Source organism: Catharus ustulatus, chromosome 12 (genome assembly GCF_009819885.2).
Source record: "Catharus ustulatus isolate bCatUst1 chromosome 12, bCatUst1.pri.v2, whole genome shotgun sequence".
NCBI classification, from domain to species: domain Eukaryota; kingdom Metazoa; phylum Chordata; class Aves; order Passeriformes; family Turdidae; genus Catharus; species Catharus ustulatus.
Genome location: NC_046232.1, coordinates 3138411 through 3165921, shown reverse-complemented (window position 1 = coordinate 3165921; position 27511 = coordinate 3138411). Strand labels below are relative to the sequence as shown.

The 27511-nt window shown below is 58.3% G+C and overlaps 2 protein-coding genes across 12 annotated transcripts; one reads left to right on the top strand and one right to left on the bottom strand.

Moving 5' to 3' along the window:
• Window positions 1–754: 754 nt before the first annotated feature.
• Window positions 755–17635, top strand: CELF6 (CUGBP Elav-like family member 6). 6 transcript variants are annotated; one of them, XM_033070459.1, is made up of 13 exons: window positions 755–982; window positions 4720–4802; window positions 10539–10587; window positions 12044–12169; window positions 12254–12333; window positions 12795–12938; window positions 13267–13411; window positions 13493–13642; window positions 13903–13965; window positions 14770–14850; window positions 14955–15098; window positions 16110–16259; window positions 16443–17635. In XM_033070459.1, the coding sequence occupies exons 1-12, from the start codon at window positions 838–840 to the stop codon at window positions 16235–16237; spliced, it is 1338 nt and encodes a 445-aa protein (XP_032926350.1). In that variant the 5' UTR covers window positions 755–837; the 3' UTR covers window positions 16238–16259; window positions 16443–17635. The 6 variants fall into 6 exon arrangements, with proteins under 6 accessions (XP_032926350.1, XP_032926346.1, XP_032926345.1 ...); XM_033070455.2 differs by having other exon boundaries at window positions 12041–12169; window positions 14773–14850; XM_033070454.1 differs by having other exon boundaries at window positions 12041–12169.
• A 1655-nt stretch (window positions 17636–19290) lies between these two features.
• Window positions 19291–27049, bottom strand: PARP6 (poly(ADP-ribose) polymerase family member 6). Of its 6 annotated transcripts, none has more exons than XM_033070449.2 (22): window positions 26981–27049; window positions 26091–26168; window positions 25866–25960; window positions 24932–24992; window positions 24711–24801; window positions 24555–24621; window positions 24177–24326; window positions 23767–23947; window positions 23087–23140; window positions 22648–22743; window positions 22470–22562; window positions 22260–22385; window positions 22097–22162; window positions 21871–21938; window positions 21612–21660; window positions 21109–21221; window positions 20942–21014; window positions 20703–20772; window positions 20244–20323; window positions 20083–20146; window positions 19856–19940; window positions 19291–19778 (listed from the first exon to the last, which is right to left on the bottom strand). In XM_033070449.2, the coding sequence occupies exons 1-22, from the start codon at window positions 26981–26983 to the stop codon at window positions 19676–19678; spliced, it is 1866 nt and encodes a 621-aa protein (XP_032926340.1). In that variant the 5' UTR covers window positions 26984–27049; the 3' UTR covers window positions 19291–19675. The 6 variants fall into 6 exon arrangements, 5 of the variants coding, with proteins under 5 accessions (XP_032926340.1, XP_032926341.1, XP_032926342.1 ...); XM_033070450.2 differs by having other exon boundaries at window positions 21109–21218; XM_033070451.2 differs by having other exon boundaries at window positions 23794–23947.
• Window positions 27050–27511: the final 462 nt, after the last annotated feature.

The following is a 27511-nucleotide window of genomic DNA, read 5'->3' as shown; positions in this document are numbered from 1 at the left end:
GATGGGGGCAAAAGGGGGATGGAGGGGGGTGAGGGAGTGGAGGCAGGATGGAGATAGTGGGGATGATGAGGGAAAAGGGGGTACATATGAAGAGGATAGGGGTTGGCAGGGCATGACAGAGGGTGATGGGGGTCATGGGAAGTGATGGAGGGATGCGGGGGGAGACCGGGGGTGATGCGGAGCACGGGGGTGTTGGGGGATGATAGGGCGTGATGGGAGGTGATGGGGATGATACGGATGATGGAAGGTAATGGGGGGTGAGGATGATGGTCGTGATATGGGGGATGAGGGTGATAGGGATAATGGGGATGAAAGGGGTGATGGAGATTCTGGTGGTGGGGCGAGGGGAGGACGATGGTAATGACGGGGACTGATGGAGGGTGCTGGGGTGACGGGGGCAGGATGGGGAGACACGGTGGGGTATGGACGAGGGAAAGTGGCGGGGCGGGGCGGTTCGGGGTCAGCCCGGCTGGGCGCAGCAGTGGGCGGAGCCGGCCCGCGCCCCGCCTCTCTTTCCGCCCCCGGTTCTGATTGGCCACCGCCCCCTCATTATGCTAATACAGCGCCCCTGGGCGGGCCGTCCGGCTGACGTCACGGGCCCGCTGGCGGGCGCGGGCCGAGCCGAGCCGAGCCGAGAGGTGCCGAGCGGGGCGGTGCCGAGCGGTTCCGAGGCGAGCCGAGCGGTGCCGGGCGGTGCCGAGCGGTGCCGGTCGGGCGGGGCGGGGCGCGGAACGGGCCATGGCGGCGGCGGCGGCGGGCGAGGCGGCGGGGGCGGCGTTCAGCACCGCGAACAGCGGCCGGGTGAACGGGCTGAGTCGCCCGCCCGGCGCCATCGCCATGAAGGACCACGACGCCATCAAGCTGTTCGTGGGGCAGATTCCGCGCAACCTGGAGGAGAGCGACCTCAAGCCGCTCTTCGAGGAGTTCGGCCGCATCTACGAGCTCACCGTGCTCAAGGATCGCTTCACCGGCATGCACAAAGGTGCGGGGGCGGTGGGCCGGGGGACCCCCCGGGTGGGACGCCCTGACATGGGGCACCCCGGCGTGGGGCTGTCCGGAGGTAAGGTGGGACACCCTGGGGTGGGGGAGACCCTCAGTACCCCCGTGAGGCACCGCTCTGGTGGGACAGCTGGGGTGGGGGGGATGCTCAGTGAGGTACCGCTCTGGTGGGATGCCCTGAGATGGAGGGGATGCTCAGTGTGGTACTGCTCTGGTGGGACAGCTGGGGTGGGGGGGATGCTCAGTGAGGTACTGCCCAGGTGAGATGCCCTGAGGTGGGGGGGATGCTCAGTGAGGTACCGCTCTGGTGGGACACACAGAGGTGGAGGGGATGCTCAGTGAGGTACTGCTCTGGTGGGATGCCCTGAGGTGGAGGGGATGCTCAGTGAGGTACCACTCTGTTGGGATGCCCTGAGGTGGGGGGGACCCTCTGTACCACTCTGGTGGGACACTGAGAGGTGGAATATGCTGAGATGGGGCACCCCTCAGGTGGGACATCACTGTGTGGCATGGGTCACCCATGAGGCAGGACAAACTGAGGTGGGGGGAGTGAGGGGTCCTGTCCCTCAGGTGGGATACCCCTGAGGTGAGGTACCCCTCAAGTGGGACAGAGATGGATGATCCTGACAAAGGGATACCCTTCAGGTGGGATCCCTGAGGGTGGGCACCCCTCAGTTGTGGTACCCCTGTGGTGGTGTAAACTGAGATGGAGCACCCTGGCATATAGGGGGACTCCTGGGATAAAGACAACCCCTGAAGTGGGACACCCCGAGGCAAAGGCACCCAAGTGTGAGGCGCCCCTGATATGGCACAGCCTGAGGTGGGATATGCCTGAGGTGCAGGCATCCCTGAAATGAGGTTTATCATCAGATGGGACAACCTGAGGTTTGGTACTTAAGTGTGGGCCACCACTGAGGTGGGATGCCTTGAGATGAGGGTACCCCTCATGTGGGACATCCTGAGATGGAGCATCCCAAGACAGGGGTACTTCTAAGGTGTGACATCCCTGACGTAGAGGCACTTATGAGGTGGGATAACCTGAGGTGAAGCACCCCAAGGTATAGATGGGATGCTTTTAGAGGGTGTCCCATGATCTAGAAGTATGCCTGAGGTTGGAGTCAGTGGTATGGGGCACCTCTGAGATGGGGGTACCCATCACCCATGAGGTGATGTACCCCTAAGGTGGATACTCTGAGGTGGGGTACCCAAATGTGGGGCACCCCTAAGTTGAGTTACACCTGAGATGGAGATATCCTGGGGGCTGCCTGTAAGTGTGGGGCACCCCAAGGACGAGAAACCTCTGGGGTGAACATACCCCTAAGTTGGAGGCCACTTAGACGTAGAGCACCCTGGGGTGGGAACACCCCAGCAAGGGGCATTTGGATATATGACCCCTCCTAAAATTGGGGTACCTCTGGGGAAGAGGGGAGCATCCACCAGGGGTCAGGGTGCTGCTGTCTGGCTTGGGGGTGCCCCTGGGATCAGCGCATCACAGGGCAGGGAGCCCTGCAATGAACAACGTTAGCAATTTAGAACATTTGCCCAGCTTGGGGGCACCTGCCTGGCATCAGCACACCCACATGAGTTTTGTGCACTCCTGGAATTGGAGCACCTCTGGGATGTAGGCACCCACTGTGGATGGGGACATGCCATGTCTGCGCTGTGTCCCAGGTGCTGTGGCACTGGGACACGGTGTGAGTAGCACGGGTGCTTGGATGCACTGAGGGGGTCACGTAGGCACTGCCAAGGTCTCCACGGAACCCCCCAACCCAAGAGCTGGGGTGTGCAGCACCAGAGCAGGGTCAAGGCACTCCAGGTGTCACCCAGACAGGAGCCACAAGCTGTCACCAAACCTCTGTGCCACAGCCAGCACCTGCTTTGCTGGGACTTTCCTGGGAAGCCAAAACTTGGCGTTGGTGGTTGCTGCCTTGTCAATGTCCTTCGGCTATGTGGCTGTCGCCTTGACTGTCATTTTTGGCACTGTGGCCTCCAACATTTCTCCAGGTGTCTCTGAAGCTGCTTGTGTGCCTGGATCAATGGGATTTGCACCCTTCCAGGCCCCCTCAGCACTTTCTCCAGCACGGGCTTCAATGTCTGCGGCCCAGCCGCGTGATTTAATTGCGGACGCTCCTCTAATTTGAATGGCATTCTCCCTCCCGGCAAGCCTCCAAAGCACAGCCGCTCCTGCGCCAGCCCTCCGAACTTCTCCAGAATGGCCGGGCACCGTCTACATTGTCGCCTGCAGGAAAAACAGGGAAAAAAAAGAGAGAAAAAGAGCGAAGAGCAGGAAGCCAACATAATTGCGGATGGTAAACACTGGAAATGGCATCAGGACTGAGGCGAGCTGCTGTGCTGATCTCCCCTTCCCACCCGCAGCGGGAGAGCATTGTTCTAGGGGGATCTCTCCTTGCTCTCTGTGAGGGCAGATGTCCCCAGCACACCAGGGTGGGCGAGAGACCCCATTCCACAGCATCCCCCGGCCTGCCGCCATGCTCCCTCTCCTCCCAGGCACGCTGATTGTACTTATTAAGAGTTATTAATACTTAATCAGCTGGCGGATTTAATTGTGCCAATATTAAAAATGCATCAATGTCAATTTTATTCATTAAATATTTACTTTGTTGGAGGGAAACTGTTTTGCTGCTGTTTTAATATCACTTTCAGATGCTTTTGGATTTGACCCCAGCAAATTGTGGGGAGCCCTCAGGGAGGGAGCGGTGCAGTGGTGGCACAGGCACCAGGAATGCTTCGGGAGAGACTGAGGGAAGAGGACCGGACCCTGTCCCCAGGGCTTGCTCGTTGCTGCCAGCACTGTGTGAGCGAGTGGCTCAGCAGCGTGAGTCAGCGTGGGAAAACCTCACCCCAGGCGTATTCCTGATTTCCAAAGCATCATGGTGTCGAAGGAGCCCGAGTGCCTTCGCCACATGAATCTCATCCCAAGGAGGATGCTTAGGGCTGGGAGAAATGTGGTGGCAAGACAGGGTGCACATCCTTGACGCCTGGAGATCTGCTTCCTGGAGGACTTGGAAACCTGTGGCTTTTCCCAGGGTTGGGGTCAGAGCACCGCTGCCCGTGTGCTTGCTTGCTCCTTCCTTCGTCCTGCTGCTCTATCTCCTACCCTGTTCTGGGGGTGAACTGTGACCCTGTGTGTGCCCATCTGGATGCAGAGTACCAGGGTACCGGGATCCTGGATGCCATGGGGCCAGGGTGTCAGTGTGACAGGATGGTGGATGCCACGGTGCTGAGCTGCTGGATGCCACAGTGCCAGGGTGGTGGATGCCATGGTGCCAGATTGTCAGGGTGCTTATTGATGGATACCGTGGTGCTGAGGTGATGGATGTCACCATGCCAGAGTGCCAGATCCCAGGTTTTAGACTGACAGGGTGCCAGAATGTGAATACCAGGGTGCCAGGATGCTGGATGCTGAAGTGCTGAATGCCACCATGCCAGTTTGCTGGGGTTCTGGATGCCACCATGCCAGGGTGCCAGAGTGCTGGGATGCCAGATACCACAGGACCAGGGTTGTGGATGCCAGGGTGTCAAGTGCCACGGTGCTGGGGTGCTGGATGCCATAGTACCAGGGTGCTGGGTATCACTGTGCTGAATGCCAGGATGCTGAGACACCACAGAGCCTTATCAGCTGTACCACCAACTCCCTGTGTGCTCAGGGTGCTGTGGCAATACCAGGTGGACACTGATCCCATCTCCCTGTCTCCACAGGCTGTGCCTTCCTCACCTACTGCGCCCGTGACTCCGCACTGAAGGCACAGAGTGCCCTGCATGAGCAGAAGACACTGCCAGGGGTAAGTGACTCCCGGGGGTCGGGTTGAGCTGGAGCAGCACCTGGTGACACCTCCCCAAGGTGTGGAAGCCTTAAGTGATACCGGGGGATCAGGGTGAGCCAGGGCAGGGGCTGATGACACCTCCCCGAGGCACGGGAGCCACTTCCAGCGGCCGCAAACCGAGGCATCGATTTTCCAGCCGCCCACGTGCTGTTGCGCTTTCTGTGGGCTCCGACCTCCTGAGCTTAACAAAGTGAAAATAAATATTTAATTATTCGCCTAAATAAAAATCAATAGGCCCGCGGGTTGGCTGGGGAAAGAGCTGGGGCCCATGAATATCAATCCCTGCTCTGTGTGTGTGGAGCTGACAGAGGGGGGAGAGGTTTGCGGGGATGTGGCTTCCTGAGCCGTGCTCTCACCAGTGGGGCCAAGCTTCAGTAGGTTCAAGAGTTAACAGCCCTCCTTGGCAGCCCAAAGGAGGGATTAGGCCCTGCCTGGGGGTTCTCATCAGGCACACATGTGTGTATGGCTACTGCCATGGCCACTCGCTTTGGGGGTGGAGGTGTGTATGTGAGCACGTGTGTGCATGTGGACATGCAGGCACGCACCCCACAGGGGCTCACAGCTGTGTCCACCTCTCTGTGTGTGCATAGCAGCGCAGGGGACTGTGTACTTGTGTTCACACCCCTGTGCCCATGCAGGTGCTCACACCTGCCTGTGCCAGAGCACCTGTTCTGTGCCTGCACACACCCGTGTGTACGCACTTTTGTGTACACGCTTGGGTACACTCCCACGCTTGTGAACACACCTCTGTGTCTGTGCACATCTCTCTACTTGTGCACATGAGCATACCCGTGGGTGTTATGTACAGCCTTTCTACCTGTGCACATCCGTACTTGTGCATCCCTCCTGTACCTGTGCTCACATACCCTGTACCTGCTCATACTGCCTGTGCCTGTGCTCACCCCCTGTACCTGCTCACACACATCTGCCTGTGCTCACACCTGTCCCTGCTCATACCCTGTACCTGCAACACCCCCTGTACCTGTACTCACACCTCTGTACCTGCTGACGCCCCGTACCTGCGCGCCCCCCGCCCCACCCAGACCCCGCCCCGGCGTGTCGGGGGCCGGGGGCGTGTCCAGAATGTGGTGGGCGTGTCCCCGGTGAGGCCCCGCCCCGCCCGGCCCGGCTCGGCTCGGCTCGGCTCGGCGGGGCTGCAGCCGCTCCGCCCTGTGCCCCGCCCCCCGCGCGCCGCTGCGCGAGCCCAGCCGAATCCAGCCGAGCCGAACCCAATCCCGGCGAGCCTAGCCGAACCCAACCCAGCCGAGCCCGGCCTTGTCGAGCCGCGCCGAGCTAAGCCGAGCCCGGCCGAGCCGCCTCCGGTGGAGCCGAGCGCAGCCGAGCTCAGCCGAACCGCCTCGGTGGGGCCGGCGGTCCGGCCGGTCCGGCCATGCAGCTGCCGCAGGTGCCGGCGCCGGGACCGCGGCCGCCCGTGCTGTGGGTGCCCGCCGGGTCCAAGATCCTCTGCATCGAGGTAGGGCCCCGCCTTTGTCTGCCGCCGCCTCCGCCCGGCCCGGCACGGCCCGGCACCGCCCGCCATCCTCCACTCGCGCCGGGGTGGGGGAGCTGCCCCGGGGGGGTTGTAGGAGGGATGTGGGTGATGGCAAAGGGTAATATCTGCTCCCGGGGATGCTGCATGGGAGCGGGGGTGATGGCGAGGGTGTGGATCCTTGCTCCTGGGGATGGTCATGGAGGGGTGTTGATGATGAACAGGGCGTATCTGCACACAGGGATGAGGATGGAGGGGTTTTGATGGGGATGGGATCCCAGGGATGGGGTCGTCGGGTTAGGTGTTGCAGGGTGTATCTGCACGCAGGGATGAGGACGGGGAGTGTTGATGACAGGGTGTATTTGCTCCCAGGGATGGGTGTTGGAGATGGAGGAGTGTTGGTGAGGAGGGTGTATTTGCACAGAAGAATGGGGCTGGAGGGATGTTGGTGAGGAGATGTATCTGCACCCACAGATGGGGTGTGTGGGTGGGAGTGCTGCTGTGCAGGGTGTATCTGCACCCAGGGATGGGGTGCATGTGTTGGCAGGGTGATTGTTGGTGATGAGGGTGTATTTGCAGTTAAGGATGGGGGCTGTGTGTGTCTGTGTGTGTGGCCGAGGGGTTGTATCTGCACACAGGGAGGGGTAGGGTGTCGGCAGAGGAGTGTTGTATGTGGACCCAGGGAGGCTGTGTGTGGTGTGGGTTTAGGCGAGGAGGGTGTTCTGGCACCCGGGAATGCTATATGCTGTGGGGGGGTGTGTTTGCAGACAGGGATGGAGGATGATGGTGAGGAGGTGTATCTGCCCCCAGGGATGGGTTTGGGGTGTGTGTTGGCTGGAGGGTGTGTTCTTCTACCGCAGGTTTGTGTGTGTGTGTTTGTGGTGCAGGTGTACAGGGGGCAGCGCTTGGGGGGTGTTGCACCCGCAGGCAGCGCAGGGAGGGGTGTGTGCATTGGCAGGGGCATGGCTTTGACCCCCGGGTGTGTGCAGGTGGGTGTGCACGCACGTGGGTGTCTGTGTGTGTGGGAAGAGGCGCTTAGGGTGTCTTTGCCCTCAGTGATGGTGACAGGGTGTGGGTGCACATGGGCTGGGGGAGTGGCAGCAGTGGGGGTGTGTGGGCACACTGGCTGTGACAGGGAGTGCAGGTGTGTGCAGGTGTTGCCCTGGGCACCACGCATGGTGACCGTGGGAATGGGATGCCCGCGTCCAAAGTGTCCATGTGTCCACAAAGAGCTCGCAGGGGTCTCACTGTGGGTCCTGCTGCTACAATGAGGAAACTGAGGCAAGGGACATTGTATCCCCAGCGCTGGCTGTGCATCCCGGGGTGCGTGCCTGTGGTTGTGTGTGATCCATGGCAGCAGGGAGGGCTCTGGGGGTGTTGTGTGCATGCAGACTGGGGCTGTCGAGGTGCCCGCAGGGCTGTGTGCGGTGGTGCATGGCCGCACGTGGGCGTGCAATGGTTCCGGGACAGCAGTGTGTGCGGCGCTGCGTGGGCACAGGTGTGTGGCTCTGGAGGATGGATGTGCTTGGGGGGTGCTGTGGGTCTATGGTTGTGTTCAGAGGTGTGTGGGCATGTGCAGGGTGTGCCAGGGTGGTCATGCACGTGCGGGGTTGTGCAGCGGTGTGGCTGTCCCCAGACTGGCTGTATGGACTTGCTGTTGGTTACCCCCAGGGCTTGTCAAGGTGTTCCCATGATGAGTGACTGCCAGTACCTCGGTTCCTATCTCCCTGGGGTGGCATGGACATGGGCACTCGCTGCTCCAGTGTCACCTGCCACCTGCATCTCATTTGGGTGCATGGTGGATCCTCTGGCTGTTGGTTGTGAGGACAAGGAGGAGGAGTGTGATGCCAAGGAAGTGACCCTGTCCCACTGGGCACATCCCCTGGCAGTGATTCTATGGGTTGACTCTCTCTGGTACCCAGGCTCTTGGGGGGCTCTGAATTTGGGTGGGGGACAGTGGTTGAGCAGTCAGGAGATGGTTTAGCAACTGCTGGTGACCCTCTGTGCTGTGGAATACCAGTGGTTTAGCCGTGGGGTAGCTGGGGCTTTCTGGACTGCTGGAGATGGTGGGTGCTGGAACACCCCAAGCAGGGTGTCACTATGTCCTTGGGGTGTGGGAGATGGCTGGGAGTTGGGGATGGATGGATGGATGGATGGATGGATGGATGTGGTGGAGGAAAGGTGCGTGGTGGCAAGATGGGAAATGGATGGGCAGATGTAAGAGTGGTACAGGGATAGATTGATGTTGGGAATATGGATGGGTGTTGGGGGGTGGATGGAGGGTCTTGGCAATACAGATAGATGCTATGGGAATGGATGGATGTATGGGGACGGATGTTGGGGATATGGATGGGTGCAGTGGGGATGGACGGGTATTTGGGGGTGGATGGATGGTTGCTGGTGATATAGGTGGATGCTATGGGAACGAATGGGTGTTATGAGGGTGGTTGTTGGGGATATGGATGGGTTCTATGGGGATGGATGGATGCTGTGGGAATGGGTGTTGGAATATGGCTGGATGAATCCTGGGGGAAGAGGATTGTGTGGGTGTTCAAGATGGATGGATGGATGGGTGTTGCAGGGTGGGCAGGTGGGTGTCAGGAACAGGAGGAAATGCCTGGGTGGCTGTCTAGTGTGGGAGGATGGATGGAGGGCTGTGTGGACACAGTGCAGGGGTGCTGTGGGGACAGCCAGAAGGTGTGGGTGCCACAGGGGTCACCGAGCACCCCGTGGTGGGCACATGGTGATTCCAAGGGTGCCAAAAACCCCCTTCTGGGGGTGTCTAGAGGCCAGGACAATTTCTCCTCGATGCAGTGTGGCAGCCCTGGGGTAGGTTAGCTGGTCCCCGAGGCCTGACATTTATAAACATCAGCTGCTCCCGGGGAATCAATACAGTTTAATAACCGGCGAGCGGAGACGGGAGACACATCAAAATGACACTCTGCGGCTCCGTAAATGTTATTCTAAATCATCCTCACTGGGTTTATTACATTAAGCATACAGCAGCGGGCACGGGAAATTTATTCCATCAAAGGCCAGCGCGCTGGTAAATGGGGATGGCGGGTCAATGGAGGGGGGCAGCTGCCCCCCAGATGGGGTTCCCTCCTCCTGGCCATGGCAGGATGTGAGGGACAGTGGGGTTCTGGGTCTAGGGCCTCTGTGCTGTCATAGCCTCCTTAGTTTGGGGTGAGGCAAAGCCTGCCCCAGCACAAGGTGGATGTTTGGGGGACTGGTGACGTAATGGGTGACACTGAGGTGTCCCTTGGTGCCAGCCTGTGCCACCCCATGACTCCTGGGGACTCAATCCCTTCCCTGGACCATCCCCAGCTCTGTGCTGACATTTCTCTCCACGTTTCCCTGGAGACGAGGCAGTTGCTGTGGAAACCTCCCTCCTCTTCTCTCTTGCCCATCCTCTTCCTCACCCTGATGTGGGGGGGTACTGGCTCTGCCCCCACCCAGCCCCAAAATTTAGGGACCCCTTCCAGGGGTGCAGCAGGGAGCACCTGGGATGGGGATGCACGTGGGGGCGACTGTCCCTGTGTGTGCTCAAGGTGTGTTCGTGTGAACACCCCCGTGCTGTCATGTGTGACATCTTGCTGTTGCCGTGGCGACCCCATCGAGCACATGGCTCGGGCTCCGCAGCATCGTGGGGGAAGCACGCTTGTTGCCATGGAAACGGCCATAATTGTAGCATTTTTCGGCTAAAGGAGGGGAAAGAGGAGGGGGAGAGAGGAGGAGAAATGGTTCCATGGGGCAGCGGGCCAGGGATGTGCCTTCCAGCTGAGCGTGTCCTGCTGCACACGGGTGTCACGCTCGTGGATGCACACGGCAGTGTCAAGGAGAAGGCCGAATCTGGGTGAGGTTTGGGAAAAGGAATGCAATGGTGCCAGAGGGGCCAGGGCCAGCGGGGTGCTGCTGCTGCCTCTGCAGTCCTTTGCAGTCGAGGAAAGCGGGCAGGCGGCCAAGCCTGGCACTGGCGGCCCCGCGGGCGCCTGCAGCACTGGGTGCCCATAGCCAGGGCCGGAGCTTTGCTCGTTGCACGTGGCATCCCCGGGTCACTGTGGCCACAAGCCCCAGATCTGTTCATGCCGGTCCCTCCCCTTTTCCCCAGCTCCTGGTGCCAGTCATTGGCCAAATGCTGCTGTTCCCCATGGAAAGGGTTCAGGGGCCATCACACTGACCACCCACTCTCACTTGTGTTGCAGATGAACCGCCCCATCCAGGTGAAGCCGGCTGACAGCGAGGGCCGAGGAGGTAGGTCCCCAATTCTCTGGATGCCTGGCATGGGCAGGAGGGCACGGGGTCACCCAGGAGGTGATAGGGGACGTGATGGCATCACAAAGGCTGCTTTGGGAAAGTTGGTTTGCAGAGGAATCCAGGAAAGGAGCTGCCTTTGCTGGTGGCACCCAAACGTGGGTGCAGAGCAAATGCCATATTCTCTCTTCTTGTCTGGTCAGCTGAGGGGAACATCCTGATGTCATCCTGGCAATGTCCTAAAATCATACCATGAGCATCCCAACGTCTTAGGGCACAGAGCACCAGTCAGCCGTTCTCCCTCACCACCTTAATTTATCAAACAACACAATTCCCTCTCCAGAGCTGCCTGTGGGGACCCTGGGACAGGAGTTGGCTACATATGGCCCAAGCCCCTCTCAAACTACCATCCCCTCAAATTCTTTGTGAGCGTTTGCCACTCATTGGACCGTGACACTGCTAGGCTGAGGTGATCATTTGTACAGAATTGCAGGAGTTGGACCAAAATCCCACATCTGTTGTGTTGCTGGGCAGGGTAGGCGCAATTGGACATGCAGGATGCTCCTGTGGGACACCTACACTTGACAGGATAGCTGGGGTATATCCCCCCTATCCAAACCCTGTTATTAAACACACTGGGAGCTGGTCCCAGCACATCCCAGAGGGACCTGGCAAATAGATTACCCACTTACCACGAGCGTAATTGGTGAAGGATTCAAAATCGATGGGTGAGCTGGGGCTCCTGTCTGCAGCCCCCTCACCCAGGAGGCAACACCGGGCTGCCCAGCCCACTCCCCCAGGAGATGGTTTATGTTTAACTAGACAACACACGAGCCCTATTCCCTTAACTAATTTTCCTGGTACCTTAACGGACAAAGCATTCATCGTCTGCTGCCATTATTTATTTATTTCCCCAGCAACGCTCTTGACAGGGCACCTTATTTCCTTTGTCAAATGCCATTAGCGTGCGGCGGGAGCACACGGCCGCACAAGACAGATGCTGGTAATAATCATGAAATTCTCATTATTTACTATCTCTTCTCTTGTGTTTGGGTTATTGATGTCCCCTGGGCACGGCTGGAGGCTGTGGGTTGTTCTGCGAGTCCATCACATGACAGTGATCACCTCTAGCGTGTGGGATCTCTTTGGTCCACTGCATCCTGCCCCAGTGCTGGGGAAGCCAGGCCCCCATCCCTGGGAAAAGCCCCAGCTCCACTCGCTAAAGCAATGACTCTTCCAGGATTCACCCCTCAGCAATTTCCCCATAGGAGAGGTTTTCCCACCCTGAGTGTTCTGTAGGACGGAGATGATGAGCCCAGCACCTTCTCCGTGGGATTGGTGTCGCTCCCTCCCTCTGATGTCACTTGGCTCCTTCCCCTCCATACACCATTTATGATGAGGGGTTGGGATGGCGAGTAACCTCCCACTCTGATGGGCTTGGTTTTGTTTTTAGAAGACAGGAAGCTCTTTGTGGGCATGCTGGGGAAGCAGCAGAGCGAGGACGACGTCCGCCGCCTCTTTGAGCCCTTCGGCCAGATTGAGGAATGCACCATCCTCCGAGGGCCTGATGGAGCCAGCAAAGGTGAGCTTTGGGGCACCGAGTGGGCACCCTGTGGACCCACAATGGCCAAATCCAACCTGTCCCGTGTTCTCTCTGTTCCCTTAGGTTGTGCCTTTGTGAAATACGGCAGCCATGCTGAGGCACAGGCTGCCATCAACAGCCTGCACGGCAGCCAAACCATGCCGGTAAGTGCCAGGCTCGTACCCTGCCCCAGCTGACCCCATGCAGCCTGCTTAATCCAATCACCCACTAATTTGATCCTCAGTCTAATTGCATCAAAATCCTACAGACTGGCAATTTGTTGGCCACATCACCCCAGGTTCCTCCTTGCCAGGATGCTGATTCCGAGAGGTGGGAGCGTAGGGCTAATTCTCTCCATGCTAGAGAAAGGGGCAGTTTAATTAATGCTGAAGGTCAGAACTGTGGACAAGGAAAGGGAAACGAAGCAGAGGTCAGGGAGTTGCCACCGGGGAGAAAAACTGGCTATAATTAAACCTCACATTGATCATTGGTTGCTGCTGCCAAGCTGGGCAGTGTCCCCAGGGCTGAGGATGCTGCAGATGCTGCGAGCCACACCCATGGTGGGTACACATTTTGGGGGCATTGCTATGGTACCACCATCAGCCCCATCTTCTCCCTACCTCAGGGTGCCTCGTCCAGCCTGGTGGTGAAGTTTGCAGACACGGATAAGGAGAGGACCCTGCGGCGGATGCATCAGATGGCGGGGCAGCTGGGCATCTTCAACCCCATGACCATCCAGTTCGGCGCCTACGGGGCCTACACGCAAGCGGTAGGCGTTGGTGCAGACCAGGGGCTTTGGAGACCTCCGTGGGTGAGGGGCCTGGTTTGGCCCATGGAAGCACCAGTGCCAGGGAGTGTGGATGCCTGGCAGGGTGGTGTATCTGTTTAAAGGCAGATGCAGGGCTTCCTCCCCATAGATGAGGGTGGTTGTAGGGTTCAGTGGTCCCATATTTAGCATCACCAAGAGTTCTGTCCCTGGATATGGGTGGCATTTATCCCTCTGAATCCATCCAAAGCAGAGATGCTGATTTACCCTCCCCTCTTTCCCTCTCTCTGCTTCTCATTCTCTGTCCCCTTTCCTCCTTTCTTTCTCAAAGATCATGCAGCAGCAGGCAGCCCTGATGGCAGCTGCACAGGGCACCTGCCTCAACCCCATGGCTGCCATCGCTGCCGCCCAGATGCAACAAATGGCTGCCTTCAATGTCAGCGGGCTGGTGGCTGCCCCCCTCACCCCCTCTTCAGGTAGGACCCCCACATTTGCCACTTGGCATCCTCAGGGGTGTGTCTTGGGGTGATGCCAGCACTGATTCTGTGCTCCTGCAGGTACAAGCACCCCTCCAGGGATCAGCACAGCGCCGGTGCCCAGCATCGCCACGCCCATTGGGGTGAACGGCTTCAGCCCACTGCCCCCGCAGACCAACGGGCAGCCTGCCTCCGAGACCATCTACACCAATGGCATCCATCCCTACCCAGGTACAGCCCCTGGGGCTGGGGGAGTCTGCTTGGCTCGTGTGGGATGCTTAAGGGGTGTTCCCCATCCCAGGAACACGCTGGATGAATCAGCCATGTGCTCCTGTGGCATCACTGCAGGGAGGAGGGAATTCAGGCAGGGAGCAGCTCTGCCCCTCCATGGTGGTGCTTGGCCAGGAACCCTTCCCTGTTGGAGCTGTGCATGCATCCCTGGCTTTCTCTGGCTTATTCTATCTTCCTTCTCCTTTCTCTTCTCTTCCCAGCTCAAAGCCCCACGGTGGCAGACCCCCTTCAGCAGGCCTACGCCGGCATGCAGCACTATGCAGGTCTCAAACTTTGCTTCCCACTCCTTCCCTCTCTCCCCTCTTTGCTCCTTGCCCTTATTTTTGGGAGGTGAACATCATCCTGGGGTTGAAGGTTGAACTGGGGCAGCATATTTGGGCATGGATTCACGAGGGGAGCACCTGTGCCAGGTGCTGTGCCTTGGCAGGAATGCCTGTGTGACAATGCTGATGAAAGCACCGTCCCCTCATCCCGCTGTCTTCTGTCATGGTCCCCCCTGCAAATTTTGGATGGTGCAAAGTGAATTTTAATACCCGTGGGGCTGAGAGAACTCCATGGGGGAGCCCTGGCAGTGGTATCGAGAAGAAGGGGCAAGATTTGGGAGGTGACAGAGGGCCAGCTCCGTACTAAGACACCAAAAGTCTTTGGATTTTCATCACATGACCAAATCTGATGGCCAAGGACATGGGCGCTGTGTAGGGATGGGAGTCGGAGCCTCCCGTGTAAATAGGTCAAGCCCAGCAGCCATTTAATTAGGAGCATTGACAGCAATGTCCAGATTTGCAACAGAAAATCAAGTTTTGGACCCCAAAGCTTTGGGGTTTTTCAGCCAAAAGTACCATCTTTCCTCAGCCTTGAGGCCATACTACTGCTGTCACCAGCATCCCTCCTAGGAGAGCTGTTCCCATATCCCTGGTGTGTCAGGAGGGGTGGGAAAGGCAGAGCCAGCAGTCGTGGGGCAGGAGAGGCCCCTTGATCACAGGTGGCAGCGGGGGACATGCCTGTCCCAGCCCTTATTGTGGCTGGGGGGGGTGCCGTGGCCTCAGCTCCTTGTTTCTCTCTTCCAGCAGCATATCCCACTGCCTACGCTCCCATCAGCCAAGCCTTTCCCCAGCAAGCGCCCCTCATCCCGCAGCAGCAGAGAGAAGGTGAGGGGTGGGGGTCACCCCGTGTGGGGCCAGTGGCTCCTTGGTGTGCCCCTGGGGTGACCCCACCGCGCAGCTGACGTGTCCTATCCTTTGTGTGTCACCAGGTCCCGAGGGCTGTAACCTGTTTATTTATCACCTGCCCCAGGAGTTCGGGGACGCGGAGCTCACGCAGATGTTTTTGCCTTTCGGCAATGTCATCTCTGCCAAAGTCTTTGTGGACCGTGCCACCAACCAGAGTAAATGCTTTGGTAAGTCCCAGGGTGTGGCTCTCCCCGGTGTCCTAGCTCAGGGCTCCAGCTCTTCCCAGTCCCCAGCTCAAGGTTCCAGCTATCCTTAACATTGCACCTTGGAGCTCTGGCTCTTCCTCAACATCCCAACTCAGGGGTCTGGCTCTCTTCAGCATCCCACTTTAAATACCTGACTCTCCTCGACATGCCAGCTCTTGCCAGTCTCCAGCTCCAGAGTCCCATTCTCTCAGGTCTCCAACCTGGAGGTCCAGCTCTCCTAATATTCTGGCTCAGGGGGTCTGTCTCTCCCCAAATCCCAGCTCAAGGGCTTGGCCCTCCCCAGTCTTCCCTGCTTGGGAGTCTGTCTCTCCAACATCTCATCCTGGGGATCTCTCTTTCCCTGGTCTCCAGCTCAGATGTCCGTGTCTCCCTGCTGTCCCTTGCTTGAGGTCCAGCTCTCCCCTATGTCCTCAGCTCAGGGATCTGTATCTCCCTCTCACAGACCTCAGTGTCCCCATAGATTCTTTCACCTCGGTGTCTTTGGAGACCCTATCACCTCAGGGTCTCCAGATCTGGCCTCCAGATGTCCCCTGAGCCGACACATCCCATCCTGGTGTCCCCACAGACCCCATCATCCCGGTATCTCCACACATCTACACACCTTGGTGTCCCCACAGACCCTATCACCTCAGTGTCCCTGCCGCCCCTATCACTTTAACAGACCCTGTCTCCCCAGTGACCCCACAAATCCCATCCCATAGTGTCCCTGCAGACAACTCCAGTGTCCTGTGGACCCTCTTGGGCTGCTGTCCTCACAGCCCTGTCACCTCAGTGTCCTTGCAGATCTCGGTGTCCCTGCAGGTGCCATCACCTGTCACCCAGTTCCCAGCAATCTGGGGCTGTGATGTTACCTCAGAACTCCCTCTCCTAGCACTCCCAGGAGCATCCCACAGGATTTCAGTGCCTGGGTTGAGGTGAGGCAGCCGCCTGTGATGTGTGTGGTGAAAAGCCCCTGTGTCCCCTCCCCGCCAGGTTTCGTCAGTTTTGACAATCCGACGAGTGCTCAGGCGGCCATTCAGGCCATGAATGGCTTCCAGATCGGCATGAAGAGGCTAAAAGTGCAGCTAAAGCGGCCGAAAGATGCCAACAGACCCTACTGACCCCAGCTCAGCCTGCAGAGAGGTGAGGGGGCCTGGCCCTGGGGGCATGGTGGTTCTGGAGCATCCTGCGTGAGTGCTACATCCCCAGCTGTGTGCAGGGATTTCTGCCTGGCACCCCACACCCAATGGATCTGGGTGCCTCCCTCCCTCCTTCCCTCCCTCCATCCCCCAGAAGAGGGCTGACAACCTTTTCCTTCTGTTTCAGGTCGGACGTCCTGCAGTGTCTGACGACTTTCCCCTTCCCCAAGTGCAGTATCCAAACCCGTAACTCTCTTTCTTTGCAACACATCCTGGAGGAGGAAGAGGAGGAGGTGAAGGAGAAAATGGCAAAGAAGAGAGTGTTTTGGTTGTAGCTTTTCCTTTTTGAATTTTTTCCCAAACTGGTCTTGTTTGTTGTGTAACGGGAATGAGAGGAAGACAAGGAAGGAGGGGAGCGATGCGGTGCCAGGGCTGTGATTCGCCGCCGGCCGCTCGCCGGGACTCACTGGATCCCTCACTGGGAGCAAGGCCAATGGCTCTGGGCAGCCGGGCCATGATTTGTTTTCTGGGTTTTTTTTTAAAGCACTCATTTGCTGCTACCAATTTCCAAGGAGAAACGAGGAAAAGAGGCTCCAAATGGATTCTTAAACCAAAGCCGGTGGGACGGGACCAGCCTCGGGCACTTCACCTGGAAGATGTTTGTTTGGAAAATAAAGAAAAACGGCAAGATTTTCCTTTTTCCCTGCACTGGGGAAAAAAAAAAAGAAGAAGGATCAAAGTATGTTGGACTTATAGAAGATATATATAAATAAGTATATATATATATATATCCCATGGAGCAGGGTGGCGGGACACGCGCTTCCCCTGCTTGTCACTGGCACAGGGACATAGGATTACTTGTTTCAGAGTCATATCATTCCTTAGAGTTTAGGGACCAAAGGACTATTGCTTTTTTAAAATATATCTATAAATAAATTAATTTAAAAAAAACAAAACACACAAAAAAACATCAGGAAAGGAGGAGAAAATCCAACAAAAATTAAGAAGGTTGTGTAAAACCCTCGGGCATTCAGAGCCACAAGCGTTTCCTACAGGGCTTGGATTTCGGGGGGTTCAAGGGCTTGGTTTTGGGGGCCAATTCGTGGCTGGGGATTGGGGGGATGCAGAGGGGATTTTGGGTGGGGGACTGCAGTGGCTCCCCCAGCTCCATGGCCCAGGGGGAGTTGGAGCCCCTCGGTCACCTCTGGCAGAGGGCGTAGTGGTGTGGTTCTTTGCATTTTGGGTTGGTTTGGGGGGATTTTTGGGTTGGGTTTTTTTTTTTTTCAGCCAAAAAAAACTTAAAAAAAAAAAAAAAGAAAAATGTGAGGTTTCGGCCGAAATGAAGTGAAGCGAAATAAACTTATTTTGTCAAAATCGTCACCTTTGTTGGTTCTTTGTAGCAATCACTGCCGTGTTCACCACCCAAACACAAAACCAGGGCCACTCTTATGGCCAGCTCAGCTTCAGCTGGGCAGGAGCATCTGCCAGATTTGGTGAAGCTGGGAGAGATCCATAGGCCTCTCTTCTTATTTGCCTTTTTGTAAGAATTGCTATTTTTTGGAGCAATTCACCCTGGCTGCAGAGGGAATCGGGACAGGACACAGCCCTGGGGTTTCACTGATCTTTCCAAGGGACAGAGGAGATTCAGGGGGATGTGGCCATGTCCCACAGGATGTCCCTTTGCACTTGTGGGTACAGCCAAGTGACTGCCATGATCAAAGGAAAGTGACTTATTTTTTATTTGAGGAGAGGAGAAAACCCCAAATCCCACAATTTAAAGCAAAACCTCTCCAGGAGGTGGGTGGCAGGGGCAGGGGCAAGGAAATGGCCACCAGCCCAGGTTTGGGTGGCCCTTGGGTACATGGAGCAGCCAGTGTGGAACAAGTGGGGATGGACAGATGCTGGCATCCAGGCGGGACAGAGGACAGAGACATGACAGAAGTGACACTGAGTGCACCCATTGGTATAATGAATGTGTCAGGACTCAGGTGGTGACTGTACCAAAATCAAGAAACTTCTTACATGAATTCTTAAATTCCATCTGAAATCCCAGCTGAAATCATGGCCTTGTGCTGCTGTGACTGACCCAGAGAGCCCCTGGACTGTGGGGATCAGCAGTGCCCAGTCCCCTCTGCCTGCCCTGAGCCCTGGCAGTCTCTGGGCTGTCTCTGCTGGGTTTCCATCCAGGTTTGGGTGTAACAGGATGCAGCTGTGCTGGCACTGCCTCCGTGTCCATAAAGTTACTGGGACTGGCTTGGGCTGAAATAAAACGCTGTCCCTGGGAGGTTCCTTCTCATTTGAGTCGCTGCTGCAGCACCAGTGCCTGGGGGGGGCTGCTCTGTGGGGTCCCAAGTCCCCACCCCTGAGGCACAATCCCTTCTCCATTGTGTTCTGCCTCCACAACACCATCCCTTTGCTATGGTGTGATGGGGGAGTGGTTCCCTCCCAGTCCTATCTCAAAGCTGCATCAATTCTCTACGACACTTCTTCACCATCCCATCCATCCCATCCCATCCCATCCCATCCCATCCCATCCCATCCCATCCCATCCCATCCCATCCCATCCCATCCCATCCCATCCCATCCCCTCAATCTTATGAAAGAAACTTTCATAAGATGAAACTTATGAAACTTTCCTTTATGCATGATCCCCCCTTCCTCTCAATCCTATCCTTTCCCCAAGGTACCATCCTTGTTTCCCCCCTCTTCTTCACAATCCTATCCTTTTTCCATGATCCTATCCCTTCCCAGTGCCCCCATCCCTTCCCCAGGTTCCAATCCCTTCCCCGCCCCTATTCCTCTCTAACACACCCACGCCTTCCCCTGAATCCCACTCCTTCCCCATGATCCCATCCCATCCCATCCCATCCCATCCCATCCCATCCCATCCCATCCCATCCCATCCCATCCCATCCCTTTTCCTGTGCCCCTTTCCTCTCCTCACAATCCCACTCCCTCCCTGTGCCCCCATGCCTTCCCCAGCTTCCCCTTTCCATGCCCCACACTTTAATCTCAGTTAAATCCACAAACACTGATTCCTTTTCTCTTTTTTTCCTATGTTTTTGACTTTGTTTTGGTTGTTAGGTTTTTTTTTTGCTTCAGTTTCTCATCATTGATAAAAACACTGTCACTGCCAAAGCCAAGAGAGGCGGCCCCCAGCCACGCCAGACCCACGGCTCCTTCTCCATGCTGCCACAGGATCGGGGACAGTGGGAAGGGGACAGAGAGGGGATAAGAGACCGCTGAACCCGCCTGGTGCTCACAGGGTGCCCAATGCCTATGTACAGGTGGAGCCGCCGGTGTTGCCCTGGCTCTGCCCTGCCTGGGGGGCTCAAAACTCACTCGGTCCCTGCCCAGCCTTGCCCGGGGGCTCACTCGGTGCCTGGGGGGGTCCCAGGGTCCCACTGTCACCACCGCCACTCAGTTTGTGTACACCTGAGTCCCGATCACACGCATGATCTCCTTCTGGATTTTGGGGTCCTGAGTATTGATATTGGCATCTCCCACTTGGCCATCTTCATACCTGGAAGAGGAGAAGGGGGTGAGGGCGGTCCTGTGGAGGTCCCGCAGGTGCAGCAGGGTGGGCGCAGCTGGACTCACACAAAGAAGAAGCGTGTGCAGACGTGGTCCGAGACAGGGCAGACCCAGATGTTGCCGTGTTTCTGCAGGTCCTTGGAGGTGATCACTGCTGGGGCAAGGGGCCATTGGATGCGGGACAGAGGCCCTGCCTGGGCACAGCCCATTGTGGGGAGCCTCCAGCCCCCCACCCACCCAGTGACCCCACGGGTGCTACCTGTCCCCCCCATTATCCCCCCACAGCCCCACACCTTCACAAAGTGCGATGCAGTTCAGGTTGCGGCTCTGGAGGAAGCGGGACTGGATGGAGCGGGTCTGTGAGAAGAGCAGCCGGTGTTACCATTCTGTCCCCAGCACCCATGGGTGCCATGTCCCGATTCCCATCCCGGCCCAGTGTCCCCTGGCCCATCACCTGGGGGATCGTGTTCATCCGGTTGTAGCGCTGCACCAGCTCATCTTTCGACGGCATCCGGTGCTGCCCTTTCCCCATTCCTGTGGGAGAAGCAAGGCAGGGGCTGTCAGTCTCTCAGGGAACACTCTGGGATGATGTGGGGACACATGCCACATGACAGGGACCGCCACCCTCAGTGCTCCCACCCTGCAGCTGAGCCCTACAAACCCCCTAAGTGTCCACAGCAGCTTCTGAAGCCTAGAAAATGCTGGAGGTTTGATTCTTTGTGTGTAGGAAAGCCCCAGCCTGACTGGGAAGAGGCTGGTGTGATGGGATGGATATGGGATGCTACCACTCCTATGCAGCTTCTTCAGCCAGCACGACACCAAACCTCCCCTTGCCCATGCAGAGAGCGGGAACGGGAGCACAGGCAGGACTGGGCAGCGCAGGCAGGACTGGGCAGTGCAGGCAGCCTCTTACCTGAGTATCCAAAGGAAATACTGGAGATGGGGCTCAGATAGATGCCCTTGCCATAGGCTGCTCCATGCAGCTTGCGGGAAAATACCAGGGTGAGCGTGGTGGGATCACCCCGACAGCTCAGGCACAGTAGCAGTGGAGGAAGCCTGTCAATTCCCAATGTCTGCCCCCTCCCTGCCTTCCTTCCCCTCCCTGCCTGCCTGCTGCCCTGGGTGCACTGGGTGCAGAGAGCAGAGCCATACCTGCAGTTTGGTGTAGGAGGCGTTGACCAGCCCGTTGCGGAGGATGGAATGCCAGTTCTCAATGTGAGAGCCACTGGAAAGAGCAAGCCCCACATCAGCCCCTCATCCATCAGCCCCACAGCACTCACCCCGGGGACTCCCACCATCCCCCCACCTTGGCCACTCACTGGAAAGCAAAGGTGCTGCCGTAGAGTTTCTTGGCTGTGCGGAACCGGGCTTCCTTGGCTGGGGGGCTGCTGAGCAGGAGGAACTGGTGGGAGGTGTGCATGAACTTCAGCTGCTACCAGGGGAACAGGAAGAGCAACGGCATTGCCAGCAGGAGAGAGGACAGACAGACAGAGATCATGCACGGCCACCCAGCCCTGGGTCCAGCCCACCCTGGCTTTGTGACTCCAAGTTTGCTAAAAGAGTCCTTGGCATCCCTGTCTTGTCCCATCCCACAGCCCATGTCAAACATCGCCCTTCCTGTATCCTGTGTCCTGACTCCCATATTTCCCAGGCTAGAACCACACCCAGAGGGATCCATCCTACACCCCAGATGCTTCCATCACCCATCCCATATCCTTACATGCCTCATCCTGCATCCCATCTCCTGTACCCCTCCAGCCCACCTCCCATATTCCATACCCTCCATCCTGCACCTCACCTGGAACCTGGCCTGGCACCTTACCCTGCTGAGAGGCAGCTTGACAATATGGGATCTATTGCTGGAGATTATCCTTGGGAAGAGGAGGAGGAAAATGAGGAGAGTCAGAAAAGGTGGTCTCAATCTGCCCCAAGATTGTTAGATGCTCATGATGCCCCAGGAGAAAGGAAATGAGAGCCATGGATACCTGGCTGCCCCCCACTCCATCCCATGTCCTGGGGAATGTGGGGCAGTGAGAGGGACAAGGGGCAACAGGAGAGGGCCACAGCACCCTCGGTTTTACCACTGCAGGAGGGGATGTGCCAGGGGGTCCAGCTTGTCCATCTGCTTCTTGATCTCCAGGTAGGACCCCTGGCAGAGGCAAGAGGAGGTGCAGGTGGGTCCCCCAGCACCCACCCAGCCATGAGCAGATGAGATCAGCACCAAAATGCCACTCCCAGCTCGGATCCCACATCAGGGAGGTCAGGAGATCACATGGGGCCATGGGGCTGTGGGGCCACATCACGTACCTGGGTCATCTCCCGGATGGACATCACGCTGTCCAGAGCCTTCTGCAGCCGCTCGTAGTTCTTCTTCTGCACGTGAGGCAGGACAGGGGTGGTCATCAGAGGGGTCTTTGGGACTTCCTGACACCCCCTGGTGTGGAGGAGCACTGTCCACCCCAGCACTTACCTTGGGGTTGAAGGCCAGAGTTTTAGGGTCGTTGGGGTCCACCACAGAGGGATAAGGCTCGAAGATGATGCTCTTGCGAGGAGACTCCAGGGCAGCACGGCACATGGCCACCAGCAGGTCTACCACCTTGGGGCAGAGCAGGTACTGAAGGGGCAACCCTCCATGGGGGTGGAAGGTGGGGGGACATGTCACTACCACGCCCAGCCCTACCTCAGCACCAGTGGCCACCTCCTCGGCCGCACCGGACATGACGCCCAAGGTGTAGAAGGAGAAGACACAGAGCTCCCGGGTGCACACAGCTGGCTGTGGAGGGGACAAGAGAGTGGTGAGCGTCAGGGATGGTGACACAGGGGCACAGCCCACACCTGACCTGGCCCTGCCACCCCACCTTCAGCATGGAGCCATTCTGGAAGACGTGCTGCTCGTCACACACCACGCAGTACTCATTGAGAGTTGGGATCCGCTGCTCCGCATACTTCATGATCTGAGGGGCAGGATGGAGGGAGTCAGTGCTGCAGACATGGAGCCTGGGGGCACACTCCAGGCAGTAGGATGGGGATGAGTGGAACTCTGGTCTGAGGGGAGGATGATGGGTGATACAGGCAGTGGAGTGTGGGTAAGTGGGATGTGGGGCACCAGGGAAGATGTTCTGGGTGATGGGACAGGGCTGAGTGGGATGTGGAACAATGAGGATACTCTGGGCATCAGGATAAGGATGAGCAGAAAATGGGGTAGTGGGGAGAATGCTCAAGATAGTAGGATGTGGATATGTGAGAAAGGATGCTCTAGTCAGCAGGCTGAGGATGAGCAGGATGCAGGACTCTCACCTGGACAAGGAAGCCGTACTCCAGCGTGGGGATGTTCTTGCAGTGGCCACCGACCTGTGATGGAGTGGGAGCGGAGCCAGCTGTGTTATCCCCTTTCCCACATGCACCTCCAGTTCTGCATGGCATGGGTAGCCCCTAACTCCCCCTGGCAGAGCAGGACCCCCAACATACCAAAACTCTGGCACAGCAGGACCCCTGACATTTCAACGTGTCCCAGCACAGTGAGACTCCAACATGCCAACCCCCTCCCAACAAAGCAGGACCCCCGACACCCCCAACACAGTGGGACCCTTGACAGGCCAACACCCCCTGGCATAGTGGGACCCCCAACACACCAAACCCCTCTTGGCACAGTTGGACCCCAGACATCCGAACACCCTCTGGCAGAGCAGGACCCCCAACATGACAACATTCCCTGTCACAGCAGGATCCCCCAACGTGCCAATATCCCCTGGCATAGCAGGGATGCAGCACACAGAGTGGGGGAAAAATCCCAGCGGCCCCCACAGCCAGGCCCCAGCTTCCTAAGAGTACCCAAGAGTGGGGACAAGAAACCCTGCAGGGGCTCCCCCCGTCCCATGGGGGGGTCTCAGTACCCCACAACAAACAGTCTGACCCCAGAGGAGCCCCTGGGAAGAGGAAGAAGAAAAAAGCAAACCCCAAGGCGGGGTGGCACCCACCAAGATGTTGAAGGGGGCAACACCTGCCTGGGTGCTGGCGGGTGGGTAGCCGAAAACTTCCACCTTGGGATTCTTCACCATGCAGGACACAGAGCGGTTCATCAGGCGGTTCACGCGAGGCTCAGGGATGCCCAGTTTGCCCTTCAACACTGAATCTTGGATAACGGGGAAGCTGGGAGACCTGCAGGCACAGAATGCCCCTGAGCACCTGTTTGTCAACGTTCCCTGCTCCTCCATCACCCGGCATCGGATTCACCCGTTGGCTACTTGTTGGGAGCAACCTCCATCTGCTTGGGATCTGGTAGGGAGCAGCAGCATCCAAATGGGGAAACTGAGGCACAGTGCCAGGCCTCACCCAGGATGAGGGGACAGAGGGCTAATCCCTTGTGGGGACAGCACTGGAACCTTACTTGGGGATGGGTGAGAAGATGCTGAGACCAGCACGGAACTTCTTGATGGTGCCACTCGTCTTGAACCAACTGTGCCGCTTCTCCTGCTGGGTCTTCAGGAAATCATTGCTGAGATGTTTCCATTGCTGGGATGTGAACATGCCCAGGATCCTGGCAAACAGGGGGGACAGTACCCATGGGTGCTTGGTGGTCCATGACACCCCCAGCCTGTTCTCTTCACCACAGATAGATGGTGGTGAGCCCCTCATGAGATTGTGTGGTGGATAGAAGGTGGTGGCAAAAGGGCATGTGGCACGTGGCCAGTTTTGGGGTAGAAAAGTGACTCTGTGGGCCACCCCACCCATCACCCTCAGGTGCCCACCACGTTTCAGCTCTTACTTCTTCAGCTGCAGACCCAGCCCAAAGCCCTCCTTGTTGGACGGCTGGAAAACCTCAATGGACGGTTCTGTGGGGAGAGAGAAGGATGAGCCGTCAGTGCAGCACTGCACCTGTCCTGAGGGCACAGGGACACACATCCCACCTGTCCCCACTCACCGGGGCCATCGAGGTACTGGGAGAGGGAGAAGCGTAGGCGGAGCACAATGGGCTCCGTCCGCAGCACCTTCCATGCTGTTGCCACCTCCTCCTGCCAACAGAGAGACATACTTTGGCACAGCCACAGGATCTCCACCCAGGCAGGGGGATTTGGGGACCCCCCAGGCACATGTGCCCATCCTCCCTGTGCCAGCACTGCCAGGGGCACCCCAGGGACTCACATCGAGGAAGCTGATGTTCACATGGAGGTCGATGTCCACGTCATCGATGGTCCCATACTCCCTGTGAAGACACGTGCTGCTGCAGCGTGGGGGGCGGGAACAGTGCTGGAACAGTGGCCCAGTGCCCACCATGCCACGGTGGGCAGGCTCATGGGAAAGTGACAGTGGCAAGTGGGCTCCCCACGTATTAATCTGTGTGCAGGAGGAGTGCCCAGAATGTTCATGTGAACCTGGGAATGTGTGAGCACAGCCAAAGGCTCAGGTGATGGCACGGCCAGGTGTCCTAGGGGTGCCATGGTTGAGTGCCTTGACAGTGGCACAGTTGGATACCTGGAGATGCCACAGCCAGGTGCCTTGGTAATGCCATAGTCAGGCACTCCAAGGATGGCACAGCTGGTTATGCAGGGGTGCCACTACTGGGTGCTCCAAGATGGTTTGGTCAAATGCCCGGGAGTGGCATGTGCAAGTGTGCTAGGGATGGCACTGCTGGATGCCTGAGGATGGCACAGCTGGGTACTCCAGGGATGGTACTGCTGGGTGTCTGGCAATGCATGGCCAGGTGACCCAGTGATGCCACAGCTGAGTGCCCTGGATACGGCACAGCTGGGTGCCCAAGGATGGCACAGTTGGCTCTCTGAAGATGGCACAGATGAGTGCCTGGGGCTGCCACAGATGGATGCTCCACAAATGCCATGGTCAGGTGCCCCAGAGATGGCTCAGCCAGGAGCCTGGGGGTGCCATGGCCAGATGTTCTGGTAATACCACGGCCAGGTGTTTCAGAGGTGGCATAGCAGGATTGCTGGGCATGGCACAGTTGGGTACTTAGGGAGAGCACAGCTGGATGCCTGGGGATAGCGCAGCTGAGTTCCTGCATGGCCCAGTTGTGTGCCTGGATGTGGCACTGCCCGGTGCAGGGGGCAGCAGAGGCACCCACCTGACAGCCACGGCATTCTCGCTGTAGATCTCCTTCACCGCCTCGATGTCGGCGTCCAGCTGCGGGTGCCGGTACAGGTCGGCGGCGCAGGTTCCCTGCGGCACAGCGCCCACAGCACTGTCACACCCAGAGCCTCCTACAGCCTCCAGCAGCCCCAGGCCTGGCATCAGGTCCAGCCTGGGGGCTCCTGAGCCTCCTGTGGCACCAGGGGGACCCAGCACCCACCTGCACGCCATAGAGGAACTCCTCGGACTCATTGTCCCCGTCGGAGTCATCATCCGTCCAGTACTGGCCCTTGAGGTCCTGGGGACAGAGGGTGAGGAGGCAGCAGGGATGAGGGAGAGGTTTGGAAAATGGATTAGGGGAGCACATTAACAGGGAGGGAATTAGTGGGGAGCAAAATGGGGGAGCCAATACTGGGGAGAGGGTTTAGGGCAGTGGATTGAGGGAATGATTTGGGGAAGCAGTCTGGGGGAGCAGTAGGATAGGGTGAACGATAGGGGTTGAGGGGAGTGTTTGGGGGTAGTGGGATTGGGATGTGGGATGTGGGGAGCAGGATGGGAGGAATAATTTGGGGGGCAGTGGGATTGAGGAGCAGGTTGGAAGAGGGAGGATTGGGGAGCAGATTACAAGGGAGCAGGATGGGGACAGTGGGATGGGGGAGTGAGATGGGGAAGCGTGATGGGGGAGCAAGATGGAGACAGCAAGACAGACCAGCAGGCTGAAGACATTGGAATGGGGGAACAGGATGAAAACAACAGGATGGGGGAGCAAGACGGGAACAGAGGGATGGAGGACCAGTGTGGGGGAACAGGATGGGAACAGCGGGATTGGGAAACAGGATGGGAACAGCGGGATGGAGGACCGGGATGGAGGACCAGGACAAGGACTGCGCACGGAGCTGCGGGGGATGCCCGGCCGATCGCGACGCGGAGGTCCCTCCTCCTCCAGCCCATCCCCGCCCCGAGCCGGGGGACCCCGGGACACGGGGGGACACCGAGGGCCGCTGCTCCTCCCCGCCCCGGCCGCAGGCCCGTCCCGCCTCCTCAGCGGGCGCGCTCCCCCCCGCGGCCGCGGCCGTGTGTCCGTGCCCCTCCCGCGCCCCGGCCCCTCACCATGTCAGCGCGGGCCGGCCGGCGCGGGCACGGCCGCCATGCTGCCGGGGGGCCGGGCCTGACGTCAGAGCCGCCGCACAGCGTCACCCCGCGGCGCCGCCATGACGTCACCGCCGGGACCCCCCCCTCACACACCCCCCGGGGGGCGGGGCAGCGCCATGGGAGGGGCTCAGCGCTGGCGGGCCCGCAGTGTCCCCAGAATCCCCGGTGACCTCAGTGCAGGGTCTCCCTCGCCCAGCACACCCCATGGGGTGGCCACAATGACCCCATGGACCAACACAGATCCCGTGTCCCCAGCGCAGGGTGGCCATTTTGGATCCCTCCATGGACCACAGGGTCCCCAGTGTACCCGGTACAGGACCCCTGTGCGGTCCCACCATACAGTAACCATTTTGGGTCCCCAGATGGCTGGCACTCTGTCCCTACAGTCCAGCACAGGGTCTGTGTGGCAGGTCCTTGTGTTAATGGCATGTCCTCAGTGTCACCATGGTGCAAGTGTGGAGCCACTGTCATGGGTCACTGGCATGGTTC

What these genes read in the sequence shown, in the direction of transcription:
- CELF6 (XM_033070454.1), top strand. Translation starts at nt 838, where the DNA reads ATGAAGGACCACGACGCCATCAAGCTGTTCGTGGGGCAGATTCCGCGC. An exon ending in CTTCACCGGCATGCACAAAG is followed by an intron (nt 983 to 4,719) that starts GTGCGGGGGCGG and finishes CTGTCTCCACAG; the next exon opens with GCTGTGCCTTCCTCACCTAC. An exon ending in AGCAGAAGACACTGCCAGGG is followed by an intron (nt 4,803 to 10,538) that starts GTAAGTGACTCC and finishes CTTGTGTTGCAG; the next exon opens with ATGAACCGCCCCATCCAGGT.
- PARP6 (XM_033070448.2), bottom strand. Translation starts at nt 26,237, where the DNA reads ATGTGCTCCCCTAATCCATTTTCCAAACCTCTCCCTCATCCCTGCTGC. An exon ending in GGCAGCACCTTTGCTTTCCA is followed by an intron (nt 21,015 to 21,108) that starts GTGAGTGGCCAA and finishes TGCTCTTTCCAG; the next exon opens with TGGCTCTCACATTGAGAACT. An exon ending in CCTCCTACACCAAACTGCAG is followed by an intron (nt 20,773 to 20,941) that starts GTATGGCTCTGC and finishes TTTTCCCGCAAG; the next exon opens with CTGCATGGAGCAGCCTATGG.